The sequence below is a fragment of the Borostomias antarcticus genome (genome assembly GCF_949987555.1).
Source record: "Borostomias antarcticus genome assembly, chromosome: 25".
NCBI lineage: Eukaryota > Metazoa > Chordata > Actinopteri > Stomiiformes > Stomiidae > Borostomias > Borostomias antarcticus.
Window position 1 is genome coordinate 7234670 of NC_140258.1, and position 27375 is coordinate 7262044.

A 27375-nucleotide genomic window follows, 5' to 3' on the forward strand; every position below is an offset into this window, starting at 1 on the left:
CGCTATCGGCCACCTTCAGCCACGTCATCTGACTTCCAGGACCGGGCCGAACTGCCTCACCTTTTGAATGGGCAATACAACCCGACCCTGTTTCCACAATACATCGATCCTGCTGCGATTGAGAATAAGGCAAACAGCCCAAATGTGGTTTCCAACGCCATGATGAAGATCAATCTGTTTCAGACAACTCTCCCAACAATGGACTTACAGTATCAAATAGTAGTTATTATAAATACTATTATACTAATAAAAGTTGGCTTCCAATTCGATTTTATTTGTTTTCACTTCAGTCTTACAAGACAATCACATATAACAAGTCAACAAATGGCTTTCACTACCATATTGAGATTCTTAGTCATGAATGTGTATAGGTGAATGCTCAGCATTATGCTGCAATGTGATTTTTTTTGATTGATAGATATATAGCAGTCATGAATTCTGTTGGCCCCTGGTGTCTGATGGGTCTTGTATATTCATCATGGGCCCAGTGACAGCACAAATTGCCTGAAAAGGATGAAAATGATTGAATCCAGGATCAGAATTGCCTCAACATGAAAAATGTTATCGGATCATGGCATCTACCGGTTCTCACCGAATGATGACCGGTAGGTGAGGGTCTTTGTATAATCCATTGTGTTTATACCCAAGGGATCCACGAAAAGATACCATCTTGACTAGATTCTGTAAATTCGGGTTGCTCTTTGCTATGCTATATAGCTTTAAAGGAATGCATGAAAGGTTATGGAATTTAAAAATCTAAAAATCTGATATATTTTGAGAGAAATTGCAGGTGAATGTTCAATTTACCTGTTCAGCCATGTGGACAGGGATTATGTGGTCATCCTCTGCATGAAGGATTAGAAGAGGACTCCTTATCTTCTTCAAACTACAGAAGCACAGAAGAATATCTGTGATAACTATATTCAACTTATTTATAAACATATTTAGGATGATTCGTATATGCTTCCAAAATGGAACAGTATGATGAACAAGGGGTTAATGAACAGTTTTTGGAAAGCATGTTACAATTTATGGAATCTTAAAATATCAAATCTTTCCAAACGTCTATCTTACAGTCAAAACAGGCAAACTGAGAACTTACTTTTCATCATTAGGGAAGATAATATTATGTTCTGTCATTGTGTCCAGGAAAAAGTAATCGAAGCCTGGAAACATCCAATAATACTGGGGGGTGACAGTTTATTGGCAAATATGAATAAAGCATACATCAACACAACACAGGACAATTAAATATGAAAAGTGTGTGTGAGTCTTACCTGGCTAAACTCAAATGCACATGCCTGTCGACCATTTGTGAATGCACCCTGAAGGATCACACCATCAATAACCACCCCTTATAGAATGGAAAATGTTATCAATCTTCTTAACGTGTCAGGTCTCACAATCACAGAAATATAAATATTTGTGATATTATTGTCATTATGATCATTTGTGAGTTGTATTATTTTAAGTATGTGTTCTGAAATGAAATTACTGTTATTATGGCGATTGTACATATTGTGACTTGAAACTAACGGGTCCTAACTTAAGTTAGGTCAGTAATACCTACCCTGTTCCATCAGTTAACAGGTCCCAACTTAAGTTAGGTCAGTAATACCTACCCTGTTCCATCAGTTAACAGGTCCTAACTTAAGTTAGGTCAGTAATACCTACCCTGTTCCATCAGTTAACAGGTCCTAACTTAAGTTAGGTCAGTAATACCTACCCTGTTCCATCAGTTTGACTGCAGTGTTTGTGGCCACTCTGCATGAAGATAAGGCAGTGAATTAGGTGACCTTACCTTAGGTTCTGTCCTGGTTCCATTCATTCATATAATTGCCGTAGTGGACACTAATAACTTTACTAATATCACCTCGCAAATTTTCCACTCCAAATCTACTCCTAACCTATAAGGCTATCTCTGCACACCAAATGATTCCCGAGCGAAGCACCACTGCTGCTCACCGCTCCCCCAGGGGATGGGTCAAATGCGCCGAGCAAATTTCACACACTCAGGTGTGTGACAATCATTGGGACTCTTGACTTTTCAAACAGAACCAAGAATCTGTGATTACCACTTTATCTAAAAACATTGAATAGGCAATGACTTACCCAGAACCCAAGGAATGCCCCCAGATTAAGACCTGGCTGCCTCCACTGCGGGCCTTCACCCACTGGTACAAGTAAAGGGTGTCAGTGGTCAGGCCAGCTTCAGTTGGATCTCCAGAGGAATCTCCAAATCCTGCCAGGATTTCCAATATTAAAGGCTTTACAGTGCATACCTCTGGTACTGGCCTTTTAACTATACTAAGGCCCATGACTAAGAAATACGGATTGGCGGCTTTTCGCTTTTATGCCCCCAGCCTCTGGAATAGCCTGCCAGAGTATCTTGAGGGGGGCCAAAATTGCGGAGATTGATTTGACCACAAGGTGGCAGCAGGAAACCCGAATGGGAAGACTGAAACAGGATGAAGAATGAGGTATTACATTATAGTCATTTAGCAGAAGCTTTTATCCAAAGCGACTAACAATAATTGCATTTAACCTAGGAAAAGCCAATGTACTACTACTTGCCGAAACTCAAGTGCATCTCCTTTCTAAAACAAGTGACTAAGAGCATAATCTAATGCTGAAGGCAAAGTGCAAGAATAGCAATCTAAATACAATAGGTGCTTAAGAGGGAGGATCGTTGTAGTACTTCTTGAAATTATGAGTTTTGAGCCTGCGACGAAAGATGGGCAGCGACTCTGCTGTCCTGACATCAGTGGGCAGTTCGTTCCATCACTGCGGGGCCAGGACAGAGAATTGCCGTGACCGTGTCGATCGACCGCAGGGGCCTTGGAGTGACGGGCAACCAGTCACCCCGAGGTAGCAGAAAGTAGCGGCCGGGAGGGGGTGTAGGGTTTGACCATGGCGTGGTCGGAGGGGGCTGTTCCTTTCATTGCCCTGTAGGCTAGCGCCAGAGTTTTAAACACCAGGCGAGCAGCAGCTTTCTGGACAAGTTCCAGGGATTTGATGGCTCACGCCAGGGCCCCAGCAAGGAGGAAGTTGCAGTAATCCAGGCGGGAGATGACCAGGGCCTGGATGAGCACCTACACCGTTTCATCAGTGAGGAAAGGGCGAATCCTCCTGATGTTGTAGAGCATGAATCTGCAGGAGCGTGTGACGGATGTGATATGTGCGCAGAACGACAGTTGGTCATCCAGGATCACACCCAGATTCCTCGCAGTCCAAGTCCGCGTCACCGCTGTGTCTTCAATGGTCATGGCCAGATCCCAGTGCGGGCAGCCCTTCCCCGGGAGGAACAGCAGCTGTCTTGTCCAGATTGAGCTTGAGATGATGTGTCGTCATCCACTATGTATTTGAATATGGTATTCAAACAGGTATGTATTTGAATATCCCAGGAGAGCATACAGTATAGCTTCATGGCAGTAGTATCATTTGTTATTATGAAAAATATGTAATGTCATGCAAAAGCTAAAGTTACATTGTGTGAATTAACCAACCTCTGTAGTCCAAAGCCAGAACATGGTAACCAGCTGCACTCAGAACCTGGGGGTGCAGAAGCTGATTAAACATGGATTTTCAAGCTTGTATACTGTAGAACTGACATATCAAAATTGAGCACTCACATTTGTAATTCCCACACGGTGACTTGCTGCCCTAATAAACACAATGAAAGCACGTTTTTGTAACAAACATCGTTTGTAGTAGCTTAAGGCAGATCTAAACTGCTTGACTTATTTTACAGTGAACTAAATTCTAAAATAACATTAGGATATTCATGCAAAACGTTCTGCTCAACAGAATAGACCTATATTAAGCTGTCGTTGTCTTTTTACTAAAACTAATTTCCACCCAGGAAATATTGAAGCTGAATCATCCTGATACAGTACCTTGTACCCCCACTGGCATGGAGATATATAACGATTGGACTTCCACCTCCCAAAGAGTTCTGGTACCAGAGAAAATCCTTCCCCTGTGCCTCTTTCCACTGGCTTTCAGGTACTGTGTGCCTGCAGTAAGTACATGCCACAAAGACAAGATATTTCATACTGACTTTTAATTAAGATCATACAAATCACTTCATGACAAAATTTTACACTGTGGTGTGTCTCACTCAGGTGTAGCTAAAATATAGATCTCATATCTCCATATACCTCATAGTAGCATTGTTACATACTCACCATACACCTATTGATACCCCCTCTTCTGGTGTAAGGTACAGGTTCACAGTGTGATTTAGAGAGAGGGCAGCAGGCTGGCTGAGGTCAACAATGAAAGGGACTGCAGGAGAGGAGTGGAAATGAGTGGACTGGACATGTGCTCTTTTTTGATTTCTTTTTATTTAATCAGACTAATTCAACACTCTTACCTTTGTGGGAATACACCAGATGTGTCATCAAGCCAGGAGATAGTCGCAAAATAAAAGGCATGGCGATGTAAATCATACATAGCGCCAAGAAACCTCGTTTGAACCACAACCAACATCTGGAGCTGAAATGAGAGAGAGAGAGAGAGAGAGAGAGAGAGAGAGAGAGAGAGAGAGAGGCAAACAGCTTTCAAAGTAGGGGAAGTGAAATTATAAATTTGTTTAAGTTCGTACTTTATTTGAAGGGATGTGCATGAGACTGACATGACACTTTTTCCCGTGTGTGTGAGGCACACGTGCAAATCATGCCCGAGCATAGCTATCTATATACATAGATACCACATTGGCCACTGTTGTATGTCGCCACTGTGCGTCTATTGGATCAGGCAAGATCCAGATGTAGACTGTAACTCACTCAATTCAGAATCTTGGCATGCAGTTTTTCAACATACTAGGAATTTACTTTAGGTCGTGGTGCATAACATTGAGACAACATTGGACAGGGTGCAGGGATGAGATAGGACAGTGCAAAGACAGGACAGTGAAAACAATAGAACTTAGAGTGAAGCAAGCTCCCTGTGTGGGGATGCTAGAGATACAGGGTTTGGGCTGGGGTGTGCGGGGTGAGAGCCCAGCGTGCACCACACCACCCCCGCCGGCTGCCCTGGGGGCATGGATGCCTCTTATCCTGGGTCTAGGAACCATTATAAGCTCAGTGCCAGAGGACCTGAGGGACCTACTAGGTGTATATTTTAAAATCACGTCTGATATGTATTTACAGTGTAGGCGCTTGATTGTGTATAAAATAATCGTAACATCTATTACCATTGCAATGGTTTTAAAACTGGTGTGATGTAAGAACACGTGCTGCAGCATTTTTAATCAGTTGGAGTTGACTAATCGCTTTTTTGGTAGGCCTGACAGGAGAGCGTTACAATAGTCCAACCTGCTAGTAATAAAAGCATGTATTAGTCTTCTATCAGTCTGGGAGAGGAAAGGTTTCATCTTGGCAATGTTTCTTAGGTGATAAAATGTTTATGACCGTGTCAGTCTTATGCACAGCACACCCCTTCAAATAGTGTAAATGTTCAAATAGAATATTGATTGAACAACAGTTTTTGACCTCAGAATTGCGTAAAAAGGTTGAATCATTTTCAAAGCAGAAGTGATAATAGCACTCGTAAGCATGCTGCTTCACTTACAGTGGCGCAATCGATGAGGCTCCGACATCCGCGGCGAGCTCAGCAGCCTGCCCCGTAGGTTTGTCACCATCACTGACCCGTTTCCTCATGTCCACAACTTTTTTAGGCGACAACTCTAGTTTAAGCGTTTAGTTATAAGAGTTCCATAAAATGTCGCCTAACAATTACAGTTCTCTGACCAAAAGTTATATTATGAACTTGAACTAGCTTGTTGACAGTTTAGAAGTGGGCTATAGGACTATACTGTATGGGCATAGGTTATTTGTCGCAACACACTACTAGATAAGATCAGTCAATAAAGTAGCCTTTAGAAGGGGAATATAATTTTAAGGTAGCACTATCACTATTTATTTCAAGTTCATTACCATAGTCCTCCACAACTATTTGGAGTCCACCTTTATGATAGAGCTAGACTATCACGTGACAAGAACTTGCCTGTGTAGCAGTGATGGGAAATTCGGATCTACTGACTCTGAATCTTTGCATCTCGTTCAGTCAAATCGGAACCGTTGAGAGACATCAATCAGTTGGTTATAGGCAGCCTTGAGGCATTTGTTTAAATGTATTTGTATTTAAATGTACGTGTTTCATTTAGCACTGTAGCCTACATAGTAATCAGTTCTTTTTTTTTTTTGGGAGGCAACAGATCAGCGTTCACGTCGCGGCCCCTGTCAGTAACCTACCTTTTGTGAGGAAAGCTAATGCCAATTAAAGCTGCTACGCAGCGATGAGGCGGGGCCAGGCAATTTCCGACAAGTTTAGGAGCAATAAGCGAGAGAATAGGAAGACAACAAGAAAGTTGACATTCCAATGTTCATTTTGTACATTCGTATCGTATCGTGAAACATTTGTAAAACATGTTGATGCATTGTAAGCTCGATTTTGATAATTCAACAATCTGGTCAATGAGTTTGTGAATTACAGTCTGAAGATCCAGTGTAGCAAGTTTGGTGTTAATTGATTGAAAAATGTGGGATGAGATATGTTTATTAATTTTTACAGGTTTTGTTTGCTTTTCTTCATAATTGAACATTAACTTCAGCAGCTGTGTAGGCCTACTCAGTCAGTTGCCAATCAATCGATTTAGTAATTGTAATCCTCAGCGGGGGTTGGGTAGGGTCGTGGAGCCTAAAGTTCCTAAACACTACTGTATAGTCCATGTAATGGTGGTGGTCGGGGCACTTAGAATGCAGTTTCTAAAAATCTATTTTCTGCCACGAAACGGTTGTTTTCATCAATCTGTCTTGATGAATCGCTTGTTGTGCTTACAAAGAGCATAGGCACGCATTCGCACAGCGCGCAATCGTTGCTCCAGCACGCTGTGCGCATGCGTGCTGGAGCAAGGGAGGAAGCTATTTCGTTTCGAAAGACGTTTCTAAAGATCATGGCCCTATGTCGAAAATTCAAAACTATCCCTTTAAAAGAGTATAGAAAATTGCCCTGAAATTCCCCTGAACCCCGCCCCCATTTCAGATGTTCCTCATTTCATTGTGACTGAACAGTATAAAGGAGATCACATTCTTGAGGTTACAGAAAACTAAATCCCTGCATGTCAAAAGGTAGGTACATTTGTACTAACATTTAGCAACTATCAGGAAAAATTTACATGACCAATAAATCACTGAAGTGCATAATAATTAGAGATAATGTGTTTTTTTTTATGATGCTTTCATTTCAATGTAATCACACACACACACACACACACTAAATGCAGTTCCCATGTCTTGGAATAGATGGAGAGACTTTTTCTTGTGTCTGTCATGATCGTGATGTGCTCCGCTTCGCCACAAGGTAAGAAATACTTTACTATCCTTGGTAAAACAACAAAAACAGCAATGCAGTCATTTAAAATAAATGTATGTGTGTCACACTGGTCGATGTACAACTGGAAGTAGTTCCAGTACATCATTGCATATTGTCAATAAAACTTTCAGTGTATGTTATTCATAGCCTTCTCTCCCTGACCAGACCTCTCGGGGAAGATGTTCACATTTCCAGCTGAATCTGAAACTGCCCATGTGAGACTAACACCCTCAGGAAATAGCTTCTCCTCTGTGACAGTATGTCTTCGGTAACTGACGCATTATTCAAAACTTTTACTAGGGGCATCACTCAATACTTACACTCATTTCATCAGAGCAATGTATATGTGTTTAAAATAGGCAAATTGACACTGGTGTTGATTGCCAGATGAAATAACTTATTATAAACCACTTTTTAGGTACTTCACAGATATAAAGAGGACTGTGTCTCTCTACTCCATGGCGCTTCCTGCAAACCCCAATGCATTTCTGCTTTTCAAAGATCCAGTCAAAGGTATGGATCTACTGGTTAGCAATGTAGGAGGTTATTCTCAGGGGCTGCCAGATGAGAGGAATATGTGGGTGCCTTTGTGCGGGACCTGGAACTCCAGAACTGGACTTATCCAGGTTTGGGTCAACGGAAAGCAGGGCGTGAGGAGGCTGGGGTACACCGGTCAGCTGACCGGAACTCCCATCATCATCGTGGGCCAGGAACAGGATGGCTATGGTGGGATGTTTGATAAAAAGCAATCGTTTGTGGGACATCTCTCTGACATACACATGTGGGACTATGTCCTGTCACCTTGTGAGATGTTGCGCTTCTCAAGCGATCTGAATTTTACACCTGGGAATGTTCTGAACTGGAGAGCCCTGACATTCTCCATAAATGGCCAGGTGATATTGGATGACAAACTGTCGGAATGTGAAGAATGAGCAATTGTGGCAAGTGCAATACCATTAAGAGTAACTGCTGATTACACAAAAATTGTAATTATAATCATGCACTTGAAAATCATAATCATGTTTAAACTTAGACACTGTAAGTGCATGATACACTCTTAATTACTTCTTTAATTATTCTAATAAAATAACCCATCAAGCTATACATTGAGTACATTCCTTATTATTAATGCAGAACTGTTTTGAGAAAGTCAACTACAAAATGGAGAGGGATAGACAATCTAAAGAGGAAAGGCACTTATATGTTTTTTATTTTAAGTAGCTTATTAATACAACTGTCAAATCAAGACACAAGAACAATCAGCTTGAGCTTGATGGTTAAGTTGCTCTTTTGGTGCTTGTTCTACACATGGTAGGCAGGTTAGTATTGTGGTTAGGTGCATTGTGGGTACAATTATTGTTATTAATATTATTACGAGTCTGGTCTAGTCTAGGGAACACCACACTGATGTGTTCAACTTGCATTCCAAAGCTGTAAGTAGCTTTGTAGTGATGTTACTTGTGATACGAGACCCGTACCGAGGTCGTTTACAGAGAAGCACATGATGAAAGTGAGGCCTTGCTTTCCGTAGAACCACGTGATCCATTTGTTTTGAGATTTTATTTGTAGATGGAAGTACTGCACTCTGACGGTTGGCGTTTTTTGGTTGTTGGGTTGTCGTTGGTTGGTTGTTGCGTTGTGCCGAGAGTTGGAACCTAAACAGGTTATTTTGGATGTGCGTGTCTTTCATTTCCTTCATTCGGAAGTACACACCGCGACAGCCACAACATCAAAACCAGATACCTAATAGGCTATTGTGTAGGTCCCCCTTGTACCACCAAAACAGCTCTGACCTGTCAAGGCATGGACTTCACCTCTGAGGTGTCTGAGTTATGCTGTTTTTGGCAAAAAAAATATGTTTGCACAAAACAAACAAGAGTGAACAAGAGTGTGTGGTGTTAACATTAACTATTACGTAAATTGTAAATAGACATTCTAATTATTGCTACAATGGTGCGATGCATCATTGGTGGGGGACGACATGTTTAGCTCATTTTGAAATTTCAGGCATTACAGAGGAGCCAACAGACAGAGTATGTGCAGTAGTGGGATCCACCTGTGATTGGTGGCTGAGGTACACACCAAATGTCACCTGAAGAGAATGAATAGTATAAGTGCATTGGAGGTTTGTTGATACAACAAGAGACAAGTTACAAAAGCTTTGGAAGAAATAACACATACAGACACGCATGCACGTGTGCACACACACACAGAAAACAGCTGTTTTCCTTACCCTTTTCTTGCAGTATGCAGAGAGAGAGAGAAGAGGTTCCTTGGTCTTAGCTCCTGTGTCTTGGTCAACCCCAATCATCTGGCACCTGCCACATTGACCTGTCACCTTCAAGACAAGAACGATATTAAAGAATAATTTATTTTCCCTAATAGGGTTAGGGTAATAGTTTATATCAGTCTGCAATCCAGTGTCAAATCTCACCTGGAAAGGGATGTTTCCAATAGTTAAATATGACCAATTATCTTCTTCAAATGGCTCCTCTCCAGCTATCACTAAATTAGCACGGAAGCGTCCAGTTAGTTGCTGGATGTCAAGAGAGACATGGTCCTCAGCGCACTCCTGTCTGTATCTCAGTGAAGAGAAACCACATATCATGGTAAATGGACTGCACTTTTTTTATCCAAAGCACTTTACAATGACAGCCTCTCATTCACCCATTCACACACATGTTCACACACCAATGGTGGCAGCTGCCATGCAAGGTGCTAGCCTGCTCATTGGGAGCATTTTGGGGTTCAGTGTCTTTCCCAAGGACACTTCGACATGTTGTCAGGAGGAGCCGGGATTCGAACCACCGACCCTACGATCATTGGACGACCCGCTCTATCTCTAAAGCTACAGCCGCCCAAATTTACTATTCATGATAATAAGTTATGATGGTTCCAAAAATGCTTTCTCAGTGATGTGTATATGCGGTGTGCAGTGTATGAAACTCGTTCATGATTTAGATAGATGTTTTCCACCAGCGCACATTGTGTTTTTGTCTGTACCTGCTGGTGATGCGTTTCAGAAGCAGCTGAACGCTGGCGCGGTTGATCAGGAGGTACTGGGCTTCATTCACCAATGACAGGGCCAAGGCCACGCCTCCTGGTAGGGATTAAGAGTCAAAATCATTCTAATCTAAGGAAGCAAAATTAATTGGTCAATGGGATTTATCAAATGGCAGTGTTGATTCAAATAAATGTACCCTGTATTACATGGGGGACATTGGGAATATCGGAACAAAATATCAGAACATTGTTTTTTGGAATGTAAGAAATACATTTGCACAACACAAAGCCAACCATCAGAAATCAATGCACCAGAGACATCATCCTTTCACAATACCTCCTTCAGGTCCCTTTTTCATGTCCCGGATGAAATCAGGGCTTTGTCTTATCAGACGACAAGACTGTCCTAGGAACTCTGAGAGCCACGAGGCTGCCTCCTCCCCACAGTCCACAGTCTGCACCCTTGGGTAGATCGAAAAATACATGTGACTGCTGTGAAGAACCAAGGTATTTACACTGCACTGACATTGATGTAAATGTAATTGTATAAGGACTACCCTCTACTGTTAATGAAATTCAAGTCTCACCAAAGTGTTTTGTTTTCCTACTTGACTGTTGTTCTAACTTTGGAGTTCGTTCTCATAGATCAGTCTGTTAAAACTACAAATTCTTCCTGTGTGACATCACTTCCCTGTCCTCTTCATCCTGAAACTATGTCACTTCCTTTTTCACGTTATAACCTATCGACCTCGACCATCGACCAAGTGACTCACTCATGCCTGGATTCACTTCCTGTGCATTGAGTCCGACTTGCAAATCGTAACAGAATAAAACTATTGTCTTTTGTTTGAAACCAGCTTGAATCGACTACATCGCGTGTTCTTTGAAATCTAAACTAAACCAAGTAAGATTTTTCATTTACACTACCCTGTTCATCATTTCGAAAAGTTCAGCTCACCTGTCACCACAAACCCTGGTTTGACACACCCGATGGCTCCCGAATGTCTCATTGTGAATATCCAAAGGAAGAGAAATCGAGTCCTTTCCTGAGATAACAAAACCCCTCTTCTTAAGATTACTCACACAGTTGTAATTGCAAAGCTCCTGCTCTAGAATTAGAGAAAAACACCATCTAACCCGAGGCTTGCAGGATTAGTGTGTTTGAGGAAAGGTGAACTTGAGGTTGAATGAGGCATAAGCGTGGCTCCCTCTTCTGGCTCAGACACACTCCATTCTCATTGACCACCATCCAGCCCCTGTCGTAGAGCAGCCCCACACACCCCACAGGCCAGTCATGGACCTGCAGTGGACACACACATCTCAATGGCAACACAGATAAGTCCATAGGCCTACTGTACATACATACTGTGAAAGTTTAAACACTGCTCTATTCTCTCTCAATGTCCCTTTAACAATGTCAATACATGGCATCTGAAAAATCTATATGTAGTATAAATTACCATTTTATTTTAAGGGTGGACAGTTAGGGGACAATGCGGCATGGCTAAAGGTTGTTGAAAATACATTTTATGGATCTACATGGCAACTCTACTCTGCTTAGAGGATTTACTGACTGCCCACAACACAATACAGAGAGAGAAATACACAGACCTCAAACGCTGCACACGATTTAATGGGATATATGTAAATGTTGGCCAGAGTGTGGCCCTTCCCATGGATCCTGGTGTCTTTGGCTATGGCTTCACCTCTGTATCCATTCACTGATGGCTGTGTAGAGTAAGGTCTCCCCCCACTGTGGCCAGCTTTGGATGTGCTGCTTAGACACTGACTGGACCCTTCATGTGAGGTGACTGACTTCAGCCTCTCCAGCCTCTTTCCATCCACCTTCACGGGTTTCTCTACAAAGCAGTCTACAACAAACTTCAGGAAGGTCCGGCAGTCTTGAAAGGTCGACATGTAGCCGAAGGAAATGCGTACAGATCCTGTCGGTCGGCCATCCACCAGGTCTATGTCGTCTCCACACACGTGGCCGGCCTTGAGGAGAGCAGGAGAGGACATGACCACTTGGTAATTTCATTTGTCGTCTTTTTCAAGACTCGAGGTGACACTGTTTCATTCCTCACCTGAAGGATTCTCTTCACCTCTTGGTCGGAGGTGCCGAGGAAGAGCTGACAGGCACCTGTGTTGCAGAAGCAGCCGGTGCGTACATGAATGTTGAAAACGCTGGCCAGCTTGTCCACCTGAGCCGAACAGAACATATCACAGGCAGTGCATACTGTAAGAATACGGTGTAACATTTGAGAGAAAAAAAACTCCCCTGGATGTCTGAAATTAGCCATGTATAGTTTTGTCATAATCAATATAAAACAGGCTCATTTGTGTCTACCTGAGAGTATCCGATTGGCTGCCTGTGACAGTCCATCAAGTTGAAATTAAGGATTGCTCCCTGTGTGCTTGGGCTCTCAAATTCACTGTCGGTGTATATTTGGGCCACGGGTTCCCCATTGCCATGGCAAAGACTTGACAGCAACATGTAAGTGTAGCGTGCTAAACCAAACGTATGCAGCTGGATTCTGTCCATGCCTCCTGAAACAAATGAAATAGGATGGCAGGTCGCTGTTTAACTGTATCCTCTAAAATTACCAAGCATACCAGGTACAGTACAATGTGTACATCAGGATGGTTATTATGTTAAGTGTAAGCTTTAAAACAATATTACCTGTGAGTGTCTGCAGAGCTTCAAAACCATGATTGAGAGCAATTATATCTAAGAAAGAGATGGTGCCATCTTCAAACCTTTAACAAGAATACACAAGGAAATGGAGAAGAAAAAAACAGAACTGATCTCAGTACACAATCATCTAAGCCAATAAAACGCTTCAGCAATTCGCTGCGGCAAATTATTTTCCTCTGAGTGATCATGCAAATGGTTACCTCTCAGAAATGTTTGCTCTTTGTACATAGTAATCCTCTCCTGCTAGGTAGGCTGCTGCTGTCCCACCACCAAAATAACCCTTCCTCAGGAGGGCTCCAGAATCGTTCCTGACGAGGAGGGCCCCCAGGCCTGTGGGGAAGCCGAACATCTTGTAGAAGGAGACAGGGATGAAATCAGCAGGGTGCTCCTGTAGGTCCAGGGGAGAGCAACTGACATAAGAGGCGGCATCCAGCAGGACAAACCACTGGCCCTGGTGGTCACATGCCGGGTAAAGATGCTTCGCCTGGACGCCTTTCACATAGCTCAGTGGATACTTTCTGCCTGAGAAGTTGCTCTGAGCTGGGTAACAGAACAGATGAGGAGTCTGGCAACCGCCGCTTTCATGCTGGGCCCCGTCGTTAGCCTTCGCCTCCACCTCCCGGGGCCAGACGGGGAGAGAAACCACTCCCAGGGCTGAGGTCACCGCTCTGATGCCGACCACTGAGGTATGGTTGTCAGTTAGGTAGCAGAATCGGCTCCCTGCCTCCGTGGCAGTGGGAGATCTCCAGGGAAAGCTCTCAGCCACTAATTTGAGTGCTGCGGTACAGCCAGAAGTGAAAATCACAGAGTATTCCTCAGGAGTGGTGTTGAAATGCTGCAATACTCTGAAATAAAGTGTAAGTTTAGAATGTGGACTTCATATTGACAGTGACAGAGTGGCCATTTAATATATTCAGCTTGAGGGATTCCGTGCTGGGCCATTAGAGAGGGTTTACCTGTATCTGACATGCTCCACTGTATCGTACGTCAGTCTGCTGCTGGCGTTACGGCTGTGGGGGTTACCTAAACGCCACCAGAGTCCAAGAGTAGGGGAGAGCAAGGCATCTTGTCACACTTTTTGCTTTCACTTCCATTTCTCTGTCTCAGTACATCACAGTCACTCATTTTCCATATTTAACTAAATAATAAATCATTGTGCATAAATATATATTCTTTTGATTTTTACATCCAACTTTAATATAAATAATAAATCATTGTGCATAAATATATATTCTTTTGATTTTTACATCCAACTTTAATATAGAGTAAATGGTTAGGTAGAATGTGCATTTGGGACAAGCTCCTGGCTGCCCCTGGAGGACAGCTTGGATAGGAGAAATGCTACAGATGGGAGAAATGCAGTGAACAATCCACCGGTGAGCACTTAGGACGTGTGTGCTGTTGGCTGTCCCCCTCACTTGCGTGTGCTTATGTGTGTGCCACAGGTGGCCAAAGAGGTCCAGATTTTTTTGGGTACATTTTTGAACAAATTAGGACATTTATCAAAGTCTATACACACTCATTTATGCAGTTAAAAGTCAGATTTATTTAGATAGGGCACATTTATCAGGGTCAGTGCATGATTTTTAATTTTTATTTATTTATTTAAAAAATGTTTCCTCTTGTGAGATAACCAGTGTGAGCCGTGTGACACCCCCCCCCCCCCCACACACACACACACACACAATATACAGGTGAATATTCAACAACACATCTGAGACAGTGTAGGCTTAGTGTTTTCAAATGTAGGCCTATTCGTTTTTCAAATGTATTAAAATGCAAATGTTTTGCTGGTAAGCCAGTTTCAGGGTAGAAAAATGCAGAGAAGAGAGCAGTGTGTGTTGTTAAAGTAATGAGTGCGTCTCACCATAAACATTTCTGGAGATATCCTGATAGAAGTTTCTGACCAGTGACTCAGGATATAGAGTTGCACCTGCATGATCCAGGTAAGTTATCCCTGTCAACGAAATGGGTGAGGAAATGATGAGATATTGAAAACGTTTATGAAAAGTATGGTTGCGTAATGCGTCACACTGTGGCGAACAGCTACATGTACGTATAGGCTACAGGCTTGTGATAGATCTTATTTGTTCCCCTAAGCATTCTGAAGACCTCATCAAGGAACATAAACTGAGCTGAAACAGTTTAAGTTAGGTAATAGACTACCTTTAATCCTTGAGAATTCCTGTAGTATCACATCCGACAAGTTATTCGTGTAACCATAATGACCCCACACTTCCTTGTAACTCTCCAATGTGCACAGTTGTGTAAATTCCAGTGGTTTCTCCTCCATGACAGTACAAGACCTACAATTGTGGTGTAATTCACCAACCCGACGAATTTTGGAGTAGCCTACATTTGGGCTACTCATTGACTCATTGATGTTCCAAGTCCACTTCTGTCCTCAGAGCTCACGAGTTAGTATAGTGTCGAAACGATTTACTTCGCATTCCTCTTTCCAAGGACAGATTTTATCAGCAACTATAGACCCGGAAGGTACCTCAATGGATTCGTGGAAACCGTAGTTGTCGATAGGGGGCAAAAATAGCAAACGTTTGCTGATGTGCCACGCAGTGATGCCAACTTAGATTTAGATAGACTTAGATGTAAATTTAGATTTAGCGACTTTCGAGGCCCCCCTGGCGACTTATTTCATGAAAAGCGAATAGCAACAAATCTAGCTACTTTTTCTGGTCATTTGGGGAATTATTGTGTTGACAAGGAAGCGAGCTCAGCTCAATCACGACGAGAGAACTTTTTATTTTGCTGCCTTCACGTCCTCTCTCCCTCGCTGGCACACACACACACACACACACACACACACACACACACACACACACACGCACACACACACACACACACACACACACACACCACACGCGCTGGAATCCCTCCCGCAACAACCAATCGTATTGTCAGAACATCCACTTCCCTTACTGAAGAGTTGGCAACACTGGTGCCATGACGTAGGCTAAATACAAACCATGTATTTTTAATTAGCAAACGTTTGCTGCTGTGCCACGACGTAGGCTAGTGAAGTCGAATAACTATAGTTTGATTAAAGAAGTGAAAGGCGTTTGTGGCGTGGCATTTCAAAATAAAGGACCTCTTAATTGTCATGACTATATTTCCTTAATATTCAGATTAGGAATATTCTAAACTGTCCTATAAAACCTACTGTTTCCTGCCATTTCGGATTAGGATTAAAAAGAGACCGCCCATAAAGCCTCAACACTTCCACATCTCAGTACTAGTAGACCACCTCAGGGTGTCACCCAGTGATGTACAGGACATTCTGATGTGGCATTTCAAAATAAAGGCGCTCTGAACTGTCCTATACGACCTACTGTTTCCTGCAATCTCAGATTAGGATTAAAAGGAGACCGCCCATAATACCTCAACACTTCCACTTCACAGTCCTAGTAGACCACCTCAGAGTGTCACCCAGAGATTTTCAGGACATTCTGATGAGGCATTTCAAAATAAAGACCCTCTAAACTTTCCTATACGACCTACTCTTTCCTGCAATTTAAGATTAGAATTCAAATGAGACCGCCCATAATGCCCAAAATTTATTATTATTATTATTATTATTATTATTAATTTACTTTCCTGACTTGTTCGAGTCTATGATCATCTTTTTCAGATCCGTGCTGAGCTCCTTTTACTTTCCCATGTTTGCGTTTGTGGCTGAGTCTAATGATTGTATAAAATCAGCCCTATTTAAATGGGCTCAGATAAATCACCAGCTGTAGTCAATCATAATCACTCACAAGAAGTTAAAGGTACCCAACGAAACGTGAATCAAAACAATCCGTTCTTTTTTTATTTTCGAAATTCCTCTATTATATGGTTCCTTGTAGTCTAATAAACACGTTGAATCACTTGAATGTCTTTCCTACCTTGTAATTTCTTCGCAAAATTATATTTAGCTAAAGTTTTGAAAACAACAGAGATGTGTGAAACGTCACTATTATGTGCTCCGCGTGATTTTCGGGGACCTCCTTCTCAAATTTGCTCTAGAGCGCATACTAGTGGTCAAAAACTACATTGGGTACCTTTAAGAGGCCATGCCACAAAGCTAATTTGATTGATAATTCATGTTGCTGTATGTATATTTTTGACCCAGCAGATTTGGTCACAATTTCAGTAGACCCATAATAAATTCATAAAAACTGAAAACTGATCTTTTTTGGTAACAAAGAGGTATGCGCTCCAATCACTTTATCACAGAAAAATAAGAGTTGGAGAAATTATTGGCAAACTTGGAGGAAAGGCCAGGAAAGCCAGACTAATTTGTATATTATATAGGGTTATACAGTGCACGCACGCACACACACACACACACACACACACGCACATGCACAAACACATACATCGCTGTATTGCTCATCAGAATCATTGCTATTGCTCGCTCACGCACACACACAAACAAACAACATAAATTGCCTTATTTCTTATTGCTATACTGTACCTCACCCCACACACAACTCCTAGAATACTGTTGAGAGCTGAGTGTCTTCAGCCTGTTGTTTTAGTCCAGGCAGGCTAAAGCACGTGGTCTGAAAGGGCCTGACATGGCCCACAGAGGTCATCATTGTCCCCCTGCCATGCAGTGAACAGTAATTAAATATGCCACTTATGCTTCGCTGAATCATTTCCTTCACAATTTACGAGCTCAGATGAATGGATCTCTATGTGTAGAAGGGCTGCATTGTGTCCACTACGGCCTCATTACGTGGTGTAAGGGCTTAGCATGGGGGGAGGGGCAGAGGGGGGTCGAAGCACCCCATGAAGACATTGTGTCTCTCCAAACATAACTAAACACTTCATTGTGCATTTCTGCCCTCGTTTTGTCGGTGGTCATGCTCAGTGCTCCCCTGACCAAAATAAAATTTGACACGGAGGATTTCTTTTTTTGAGATTAGTGATGGTGCCACACATGATCTGCCAGGGAATCTAAATGATCAGTGCACTAATGATCCAAAACCTGTCACAGAGCATCCCCGTCAGGTCCCCCTCCCCCTCAATGCAGCTAGCCCTGAGGGTTTTGATAACTGCAGAAGGATAGGCCTCCCGAGTATCTCTTTAGTGGCTGTAACTGTTGCCCCGTATCTGCGCTGGCTACTGTCCAGACGAGGAGTCACTGCCCTGCCTTCAGGCCTCTCCCGCTAGTGGATCTCACCACTGAGGACCGCCTCTCTCGTGGCACTGACAGGGAGAATTAGGTGAGGGATGCGGGTTCACTTGCCCTGTGTAGGGGCTTATCCTGGGCTAAGCTAGGGGACGGACTAATAGCAAAGCAAGCCTCACTCCAGCTGGTGTAAGGGCACAGGGAGCCATCTGTCCACTCCTCGTCAGACAACTGAAACAAAGGGGACAAACATTTAACAAGGAGCGTAAATTAGAGGACTACTCATTCTGGAGAGATAAGGAGAGAAGACGAGGACCATCGTACAATAACAGAAGGTCAGTGTTTCATTCTAACCGTTCTTGACATTACAGGCCATGCAAGCTTCACAACTAATGGGATTATGGCTCTCAATAGGCTGTTTCCCTTCATAATACTGCTGCAAATATGAATGTTACTTGGGGTTTGCTATTAGATCAATTATCTTTTAATAACTTTCAGTGAACAATCTTATCCCTGTAACTTGAAGCAGAATGGTCAGCCTGGTGTCTCAAACTGAAGCACACTTCACTGAGCTATCAATGATTATCTCTCCCAAGAGTCCCCCAAAGACTATATATCTCTATATCTCCACCTTTTTGATCATATGAAATATGATCTATGAGTATATCTTTAAATAAGCAATTGCTTATTTGATTTTAATCAGAGTGGGTTTCTGTTGAGTTCTATTCCCATGTGTACCAGGATTTGTCAGGTATCCAAGATTAGATCTAATAGTACCTTAATCTCTCTCTATGTTGTGGGGGGAATTTGTTACAACCATAGTCTGATGTAACTCTTAGACCCCAGGTTTACAACCACAACCTGAAAATAATAAGTCTTCATGATATCAATTCCATAATGTAGACCTTCATTTTGCCTATTTCCATTAGGGCCTACTCATTTCTTATTTCTCTCACTGTTTTCAAGACCAGATTCAGAAAAGAGAGCACATGGTAACTGAAATTGTTTTCCATTTGGTTCAGCATATTATCTAGTTATTGTTGCTGTACTTTTTTATTTATTGCTGTTCCACAAAGGATTTTATAATCACAATGTCAGGTTTATGGCTGCTGTTTTGTGTTAGTGTTTGGTTCTGAGGTCTTGAGCGGGTGCTGACATGCTAGAGGTGACAGAAGTAGGTCAAATGGGTCTTAGCATTAACCAAACCAATCCAGGACTTCAGGATTAAGCTGTGATGTTTCTGTTTATTTGATGCATTTAATGTGACCCTGTGATGACACAAAGAGGGAAATTATTTAATATTCTACTGCTGTCCAACAACTTTACATCTACTGTATAATATTAATGTCTGGGTTTATTTAATCTGGTTTGTCTTGTATTGTCAACAGTGGGTTGATTTGTATTATTTAAATAGTAAATGGACCCCAGGCTCTTAGGAGTTATTTGTTGAGAACCTTCAGAGTCCACATATTTAATTTAAATGATGCAATGATGTTTTGTATACGTCATTAATAAGGACCATATTTGGTAAATAGGGTGACACATGTCATGTCTAATAATCTTCTGCTCCGTTGTGTCCCTTGTGTTACAATAAACCCTTGTTAATTCCATGTCTTTTTTTAGGTGTGGCATGGCGGCAGAGAGTTGTCTTCATCCATTAGTTGATGTGAGTAACCGAAGAGGTCAAAGGTCATGTTTCACACACTGTTGTTTGCAAAGATAATACAATAATACATCTAGCTGCAGTACTGAATCATGGATACAGAGTGCATTCTGGATTATATGGAGAATGAATCCCACTTCAGGCCAATGAGTGATCTCTACAGTATGTTGAGGAGTGATGTCTATGTTAAGTGAGGAGTGATCTCCATGTTAAGTGTGTACTGTGTTCAGAGACAATCCTTGGTCGTGCAAATATGACGAATGGGCTGCGTGAACAGAGGGGCATTGTGCTCCCTCAGTGTGATATTATCAGGCTCTTTTTCGAGACGGTCACACAGACATCACTTGATGTTCAGGCCTGCAGGACACAAGCAGCTCCTTTTGTGTCTTATCTAACAGAGTCACAAGTTTAATTTAACCAGAACTAACGAGGAAGTCCCATGTGCAGCTCACACAATGGTTCAAGCTTATTTTACCCAGTCAGTTACTCTATATCATCTGCCACAACTGATTAATAATGGTCAGCTGCTGATCAGAGGCTTGTACCATAATGCAGAACTTGGAAGTACATTATTAAGATTATGATTAATTAACATAATACATAATAATTAATAATAATTCAGGACCTCATGGGTTTTTTATTCGCCACACGGTGATCAACACACAAATACACACAGGTGAATGAGCGGCGACAACCACACACAACATACACACATGCATCTGCGGTCGCCAGTGGAAATTGTTCCCTGCGTTCCTCCCATCCAAGCTGTCGTCCTCCAGAGGCAGCCAGGAGCAGCAGGGGCCCGGGGACTAAGTCCAAGTGCCCAATCCAGGTCCTGGTCAAGGACAGGACTGAATAGCATCTGTTCTTCTGCATGTTTTTCATATTGGGTTCTTTGGGAGGAATCCTTGCGAACATGGGGAGAACTGGCACGGTTCAAGGTCCGGAGACCTTCTTGCTGTGAGGTGACAGTACTAGGTACTGCGCCACCGTGCCGCACATGACTGATTTTGGGGTTCAGTGTCTTGCTCAAGGATACTTCAACGCACACTGAGAGTTGGGATCGAACCAAGGACCTTGCAATGCCCAGACCGCCACTCTACCTGCCGAGCTACAGTACTGTATCTGCCGCCCGGTTTGGATTTGATTTGCTGTGCATTAAGTCAAAGACAAGGCTTAATGTGTATTAAGTCAAAGAGAAGGGCCACAGAGAGAACTTATCTTACAGACTACTGTAATTAGTGGTGAGATCAATTTTGTGAAAGCTCTCCAGTGGAATTTGTGTGATTGCTTATTAATTGACTACATAACAGACCTGATTACCTCTAAGTGGGATGTTTCCATCTGTGTAGATGTAGAGATTGGAGCATAGCATAGATCTCTAGACAGTGGGATGACTGGACTGTTTCATGTTTACAGAGTGCTCAGTGTGAAGCTTAGGAGGATCCAGACCTTTGATTCAGGTGAAGATGTCAGACAAAGAGGAAATGTGCTTAGACGGGGGGCTGAATGTCACTCTCACCTTACGACTTCTGATGCACGGGAAGGTACAGTACACCTTGGAAACAGCGACATTTATTTTCCCTACATTTTTTGTGTGAAATATATATTCTTACATTCCTTTCCTATTGTGCCTTTCTTTACAGGAAGTGGGAAGCATAATTGGAAAGGTATACTGATTTTAGGTACAGAACAAACTATTTCTCCCTGGTTGTGCAATTCCGTCTCATATTGTCTGTCTTTTTCATCCAAATCTTTTAGAAAGGAGAAACAGTCAAAAAGATGAGAGAGGAGGTGAGTCATATGCCATTTTCATTATTCATTTATTTTTATTCGGGCAATTCAATTCCAAAAACTTTCCTTTCAGTGCCTTCTGTTGTTGATGTTGACAGCCAAAAAAACACAGAATGATAAAACCCCACTTGTGTTTCCAGAGTGGGGCTCGCATCAACATCTCAGAGGGTTCTTCTCCAGAGAGGATCGTCACCATCACGGGACCAACGGAGGGCATCTTCAGAGCCTTTTCCATGATCGCAGAGAGGTTTGAGGAGGTAACCGGTGCTTTTTCATGTTTAGGCTTCAGCTTTTCTAGACTAAAGCATCTATTGGGCTACAGTTTCACCAAACCTCTGAATGTCCCTTTCAGGATATCACAGCTGCAATGACAAACAGCACCGTGACCAGTAAGCCACCGGTGACACTCCGCCTGGTGTTCCCAGGTAGTCAGTGTGGCTCCTTGATTGGCAAAGGAGGCTCCAAGATCAAGGAGATCCGAGAGGTACTGTATTGGGGGGGGGGCAGGGGGGCAAACATGCTCCCTGAGGCATGAGATAGGAGGCTGGAGTGCTGCTTAGCTTCTAATGTTAGCAGCTAGTTTGGTATGTGCTCTTTGGATATAATGGTCTTCTTTGTCCTCAAAGTAGTTCCAGGCACCCCGAAATCCATTAAAAAGCTTTCATTTTAGTGCCACTTAGTGTACCTTGTCATTTATACAGGTGACAATATAACCATGCTCACTCTAACGCTCAATAGATTGGGAGGGGAATATAATGAAATACTGTAATGGCAATGAATGATGATGGGAACATTATGAGTAGGCCTAATGAGTAAACGATGAGCTGGTGCGCAATCTTGCATGAGGTCAGATATGTATTTATACATGGATGATTCATGAATGAAACACATTGATATATATCAGACAGGCATGTTCAAGTAGATACTGTAGGTCATTGTTGAATCTTGCTTCTTATCTTTATCCCCTCCTCGGGTCCAGACCACGGGAGCTCAGGTGCAGGTGGCCGGGGACATGCTGCCAGACTCCACCGAGAGAGCGGTCACCATCTCAGGCACTCCTCAGGCCATCACGCAGTGTGTGAGACACATCTGCTCCGTCATGCTGGAGGTGAGCACTTCAATTGCTCTCGAGCCAAACTCGAGATGTCACCGCCACACCACTGAAATAACACTGTAATTGCTTTTTTCGCGGGAACGTGGTATTGACAAGTTGTAACATGGCTGCGTTGCAACCTGCGTGTCAATCTCATTGCCAGTCACCACCAAAAGGAGCGACCATCCCATATCGTCCCAAGGCCATGCCCGGTGCCAACCATGCGGTATTAGCACAACAACACCCCACACAAGTGAGTACCATTTTCATTTAGAACGAAAGCTAACTATCAGTGTTATCCATCTAATGCAATACATTTGCTTAGAACTCCCGTTAATCCCTTTGGTCCTAATGACCTTGAATGTAGTTTGATTGACTTGATACCAGCATTATTTCAGCAACCATTTTATCCCTATACGTCCAGAACATATTTCCACCACTAGAGGGAAGCATTTCCATTTGTAACAATGAGACCCCCCCTCTAAAGTCCTAGGTGGCTAGGGCTGGGGGTGATGAAATTGTTGTGGGAGGCAGATGAATTACAAGTCTATAGCCTCTGGTCTGAGCTTTCAAACAACAGCAGCATAAGCAAGCATTTCCTCTTGTCCGGCAGCCTTAGTCATCATACTGGTGCCTCACTGGGAACACATGCATCCATGGCCACTAACCCTCTCACGCTGTCATGTGACATCATCATCTCTCCCTGTGCATTTGGCACAATCCATTATGACCTGTCACACGTATACTTTATATGATATTAGACATTCTGTGCACGGGCAGGGAACAAAATGTAACCAATGACCTTTAGACAGAATTAGGTGGATCGAAACATCGATCTAGTTAAGAGCTATGGGAAAATATGACATTATTGAATAATACTTTCAACTGAGCTCTCATGGCGTATATAACCACACCAAGAGACATTGTGACATTTTCACCATTTTGAAAAAAACTGAGAGTATCAATCAATCAATCAATCAATCAAAGCTTTATTTGTATAGCGCATTTAATACCCAGAGGCAACACAATGCGCTTTACAGAGAACACGGGAGGTGGGCATACGACCCACTCTCTACATATTCCAGAGGGAAGCAAAAAAACAGTAATCACCCGGGGGCCAGAAAAGTGAGCTGTAAAAATTCTTCCCTGACCCCTCTCAACAAGGCGATCGAGCAAGCTCCTGGAGTATGTTTGTCTACCGGCTAAGAACATTTATAAAGCAATACATTGCATTAAATTACATTTCAGAGTGAGAGAGGCTAAAAGCATCATAGGAGAGAGAATATTCTACGGACATGCTACATCATCCACAGCAGACACAGGGGTATCTATCGGACTTCGGGAGGTCTGCTGGTGACAGTGGGGCATCCACTGGACCTGGTTAGAAGATAGGGACCTGGTTAGAAGATAGAGTATGTCTGTTGTCACTTGTGCATATTATATAACACAGCAATAACCACTTCTATCATCTACATTTTTTTGCAGGCCTTTGCAATTCAAGGACAGTACGCTTTCCCTCACCAAGATGTAAGTGTATTTGCCAGATGAAAATGACTCTCATCCCTGCTCCTACCCCACCACCTCCCAAACTACCACTATGTGTCCCTCAGTGTTCCAAGCATGGATGAAACCTTAACTCAGCCCTGAACTACAGCCTTAACTAATACTAACATAGCAGCTCGCTTTGTTTAAAAAAGAATGCTGGCAAAGATGTGGACCATAAAGGAACTTTCCTGTTTCATTCCCTCTTGCTGGTAGAAATGCCACATGCACTGTTAACAAAATCCAATTACCACCTTTGGAAGCCAGCATGATTTAGAAGTGAACTGTCACACTTACACACACACACACACACACACACACATACACACATACACACACACACACACACACACACACACACACACACACACACACACACACACACACACACACACACTATTTTTTAACATCTTTGTATTTGATCGATAGATTAGCTCTGTATTGTAGCTCCTCTGAATTAATCCAGTTTGATTGGTTAGTTCTAACTCCCTTCCTACCCTGCAGTTGACCAAGCTTCACCAGTTGGCTATGCAGCATCTCCCCCTCCCTTCCCTTGGGCAGCACAACCCTATCTTCCCTGGTACGTACCCAAGGCTCCCTGGGGAAGTCCATCTATCCCTCTCTCTGACCTCCTGCTCTCATCACATGATCAAAACACCCCTTTTCTGCTTCAGAGAAGCACACCCTTTCATCTTCTGACAAGGCTCTGCTCTATGTCCTTGCTCATAGAGACATAGAGAGGATGCATAGAGACACAGAATTCATCCACATCAATTTCATTGTACCCCCCTCTTACCACAATGCCACATGAGCACACGTAATATCTTTGAAAGTGGCTCTTCTTGTTTCAAGTTTCTGAATTCCATTTTACGCCAACCTCCTTTTCCAAAACATACCCTCATGTCACAAAGCCCTCTCCTTGACCTCTGCAACATTTCCCCTCTGTCTGTGAAGCCCTCCACACTGTCCCTAACCTCCCTCCTCCTGGGATCTCTGTATGCAAACTAACACAGGGAAAACTAATGACTGAGCAAACAGGCAGGATGATGGCCTGGTCATGATATATTGTAAGAGAGACACTTTTGACAACATGTGGGCAAAAGATTTTAATGTATCAGTTCATCAAATTATCTAATTGTATACTTGCGGTTTGAATGCCCTATTAATCATTGTAATATGTAACAGACATTTGATATTGACTTCTATCATAATCAGGTTGCCGTCTGATATCAAATTTACGTGTTTATACAGTAGGTGTGTAATATTACCAGAAGCACTTATATATGTGATATCACATACTGTACCAGCAAGTGCAAATGTAAACTCCTAGTATTTTAGTTACTATTCCATGTTTTGCTCTGCAGGAATGGATGTCACTATCCCCACAAGTTCTCAAGAGCTGGCTATACCTAATGATGTAAGTCTCCCTCAGTCCTGACTGCAGTAAGCACTAAAAATCACACCATTCCTAGTGTGCATGAGTGCAACAGCTAAAATTAGCTTTTGTTATTTGAATAAATAATTCAAACTCTGCCTTTCAAAACCTTGGTGTATCTACATTTATATGTATCCCACACCTGAAGAAAATATTCAGAAAATTACTATATTCTGAATGCTGTTAGTGAAGAAGCATGTGTTCGGCTCAGCACCTGCCCTATTTGGTATTGGACGGTGGGTGTTTCCTCCTATTCGCTGAAGAAGCATGTGTGACGTTGTTTACATATCGTCTTTATCCTTTTTAAGCATGTGTGACATTGTTGTTTACATGTCCTCTTTACCAGTTTATTGACACACATTATTGTTGTTTACATGTCCTATTTATCTCCTACCAGTTCATTGGCTGCATTATTGGCAGACAAGGCAGTAAGATCAATGAGATTCGCCAGGTGTCTGGAGCTCACATCAAAATAGCCAGCGCCACTGATGGATCCGCCATGCGCCAGGTCACGATCACGGGCTCTCCAGCCAGCATCAGTGTGGCCCAGTACCTCATTAACGCCAGGTAAGCCCCATTACCATCAATAGGCTAGCCTAGCAAGACCCCCGGGGATTGCAATGTTGGACTTTACTGGTCAATACTGGTTAAGGATAGAATTTTTCTGTCTAGGGTAGTAGAACTAACATTCAATTTCTTCAGGGCCCGCACACCGTTCCACTGCAGCTCCATTCTCATGAAAGCACAAAAAAACCTTTTTGTTTTAATGTCTGTGCTTTTAACATTCCTTCCTTGATTCTTATCATTTTCCTTTCTCTCACCTTCCCCCATGTCTCGCCCGATTTCTCCTCGTCTCTTCGGACATGCTCCTCATGCTAACTCGCCCCTCTCTCGCCCACCCCTCCCCACCGTGCCATCCCCCCTGTGTTTGTTTGCAGCTTAGAGATGGCTAAATACACCATGCAGTCTGCTTCCGCCACCAACCCAATTGACCTCAACATGAGCTTCTCACAATCCGCCCCCACTGTCTCCACACCCACCTCTATGGCTGTCCTGGCTGCCTCCACCCAAGTCCCCAACACCATTAACGTCCACTCTCCCTCCACCCTACCGCCCATCGCCCCGCAGCACTACACTGTCCCTGTCTCCAGTCTGCTTGGCATGAAAACCCTCCCCATGCTGGCCGTCCACTCAGCGGTCCCAGGCCTGCCGCAGGGCCTGTCCCCTTACACCACTAAGATTCAGAAATCAGAGCGCCAGAAGTTTGCTCCTTACTGATATGCCTGCTAAGTGTTGCTCTCTTGGTCCTGGTATTAGGCTAGCATGTTAGACAAAACATGACATGCTTCTGTTTGCCCTGAAATTACATGCACTGTCTAGGGAGACCCTTCAAAGCTTGGGGGACATACATTGATTACACAATTCTCAAACCCCAGGAAAATCTTCTGATCATGAAATACCTGATTATTCATGTCTGAAATTCCAACCTATTACCTTCTATGCTCAAAAATAGAAACTTGTCAGGGTCAGTATAGCTTATGTACAGTACTGTATGTTCTGTTATATACTTGGAAGTCCAGTCAACATATACAGTACCTATTCTACACAATGAAGGGAAATAACTGATAAAAGTCCTGAT

At 42.8% G+C, this 27375-nt stretch overlaps 4 protein-coding genes across 5 annotated transcripts; 2 read left to right on the top strand and 2 right to left on the bottom strand.

The window, feature by feature from the left end:
- Positions 1–262: 262 nt before the first annotated feature.
- Positions 263–5832, bottom strand: LOC311325799 (lysophosphatidylserine lipase ABHD12). Its single transcript, XM_084458574.1, has 13 exons — positions 5575–5832; positions 4376–4497; positions 4188–4287; positions 3897–4016; positions 3633–3663; positions 3507–3552; positions 2113–2242; positions 1727–1764; positions 1278–1354; positions 1103–1185; positions 808–886; positions 593–717; positions 263–504 (listed from the first exon to the last, which is right to left on the bottom strand). The coding sequence occupies exons 1-13, from the start codon at positions 5661–5663 to the stop codon at positions 477–479; spliced, it is 1068 nt and encodes a 355-aa protein (XP_084314700.1). The 5' UTR covers positions 5664–5832; the 3' UTR covers positions 263–476.
- Positions 5833–7314: 1482 nt separating this feature from the next.
- Positions 7315–8472, top strand: LOC311326021 (serum amyloid P-component-like). Its single transcript, XM_084458855.1, has 3 exons — positions 7315–7365; positions 7543–7645; positions 7796–8472. The coding sequence occupies exons 1-3, from the start codon at positions 7335–7337 to the stop codon at positions 8307–8309; spliced, it is 648 nt and encodes a 215-aa protein (XP_084314981.1). The 5' UTR covers positions 7315–7334; the 3' UTR covers positions 8310–8472.
- A 4-nt stretch (positions 8473–8476) lies between these two features.
- mocos (molybdenum cofactor sulfurase) lies at positions 8477–15376 on the bottom strand. Of its 2 annotated transcripts, none has more exons than XM_084458854.1 (15): positions 15242–15376; positions 14943–15032; positions 14032–14098; positions 13276–13920; positions 13061–13137; positions 12728–12927; positions 12465–12581; positions 11992–12375; positions 11518–11680; positions 11339–11426; positions 10718–10842; positions 10381–10477; positions 9812–9953; positions 9611–9715; positions 8477–9469 (listed from the first exon to the last, which is right to left on the bottom strand). In XM_084458854.1, exons 1-15 carry the CDS (start codon positions 15366–15368, stop codon positions 9368–9370), a joined length of 2529 nt encoding a protein of 842 aa, XP_084314980.1. In that variant the 5' UTR covers positions 15369–15376; the 3' UTR covers positions 8477–9367. The 2 variants fall into 2 exon arrangements, with proteins under 2 accessions (XP_084314980.1, XP_084314979.1); XM_084458853.1 differs by having other exon boundaries at positions 9812–9959.
- Positions 15377–21214: 5838 nt separating this feature from the next.
- On the top strand, positions 21215–27014 carry LOC311326022 (poly(rC)-binding protein 3; the record flags this gene model as incomplete). The annotated part of the gene is made up of 12 exons (XM_084458856.1): positions 21215–21419; positions 21519–21542; positions 21634–21666; positions 21807–21923; positions 22019–22150; positions 22646–22774; positions 22923–23012; positions 24245–24286; positions 24806–24881; positions 25666–25718; positions 26134–26303; positions 26675–27014. The coding sequence occupies exons 1-12, from the start codon at positions 21342–21344 to the stop codon at positions 27012–27014; spliced, it is 1284 nt and encodes a 427-aa protein (XP_084314982.1). The 5' UTR covers positions 21215–21341.
- Between the last annotated feature and the right edge of the window lie 361 nt (positions 27015–27375).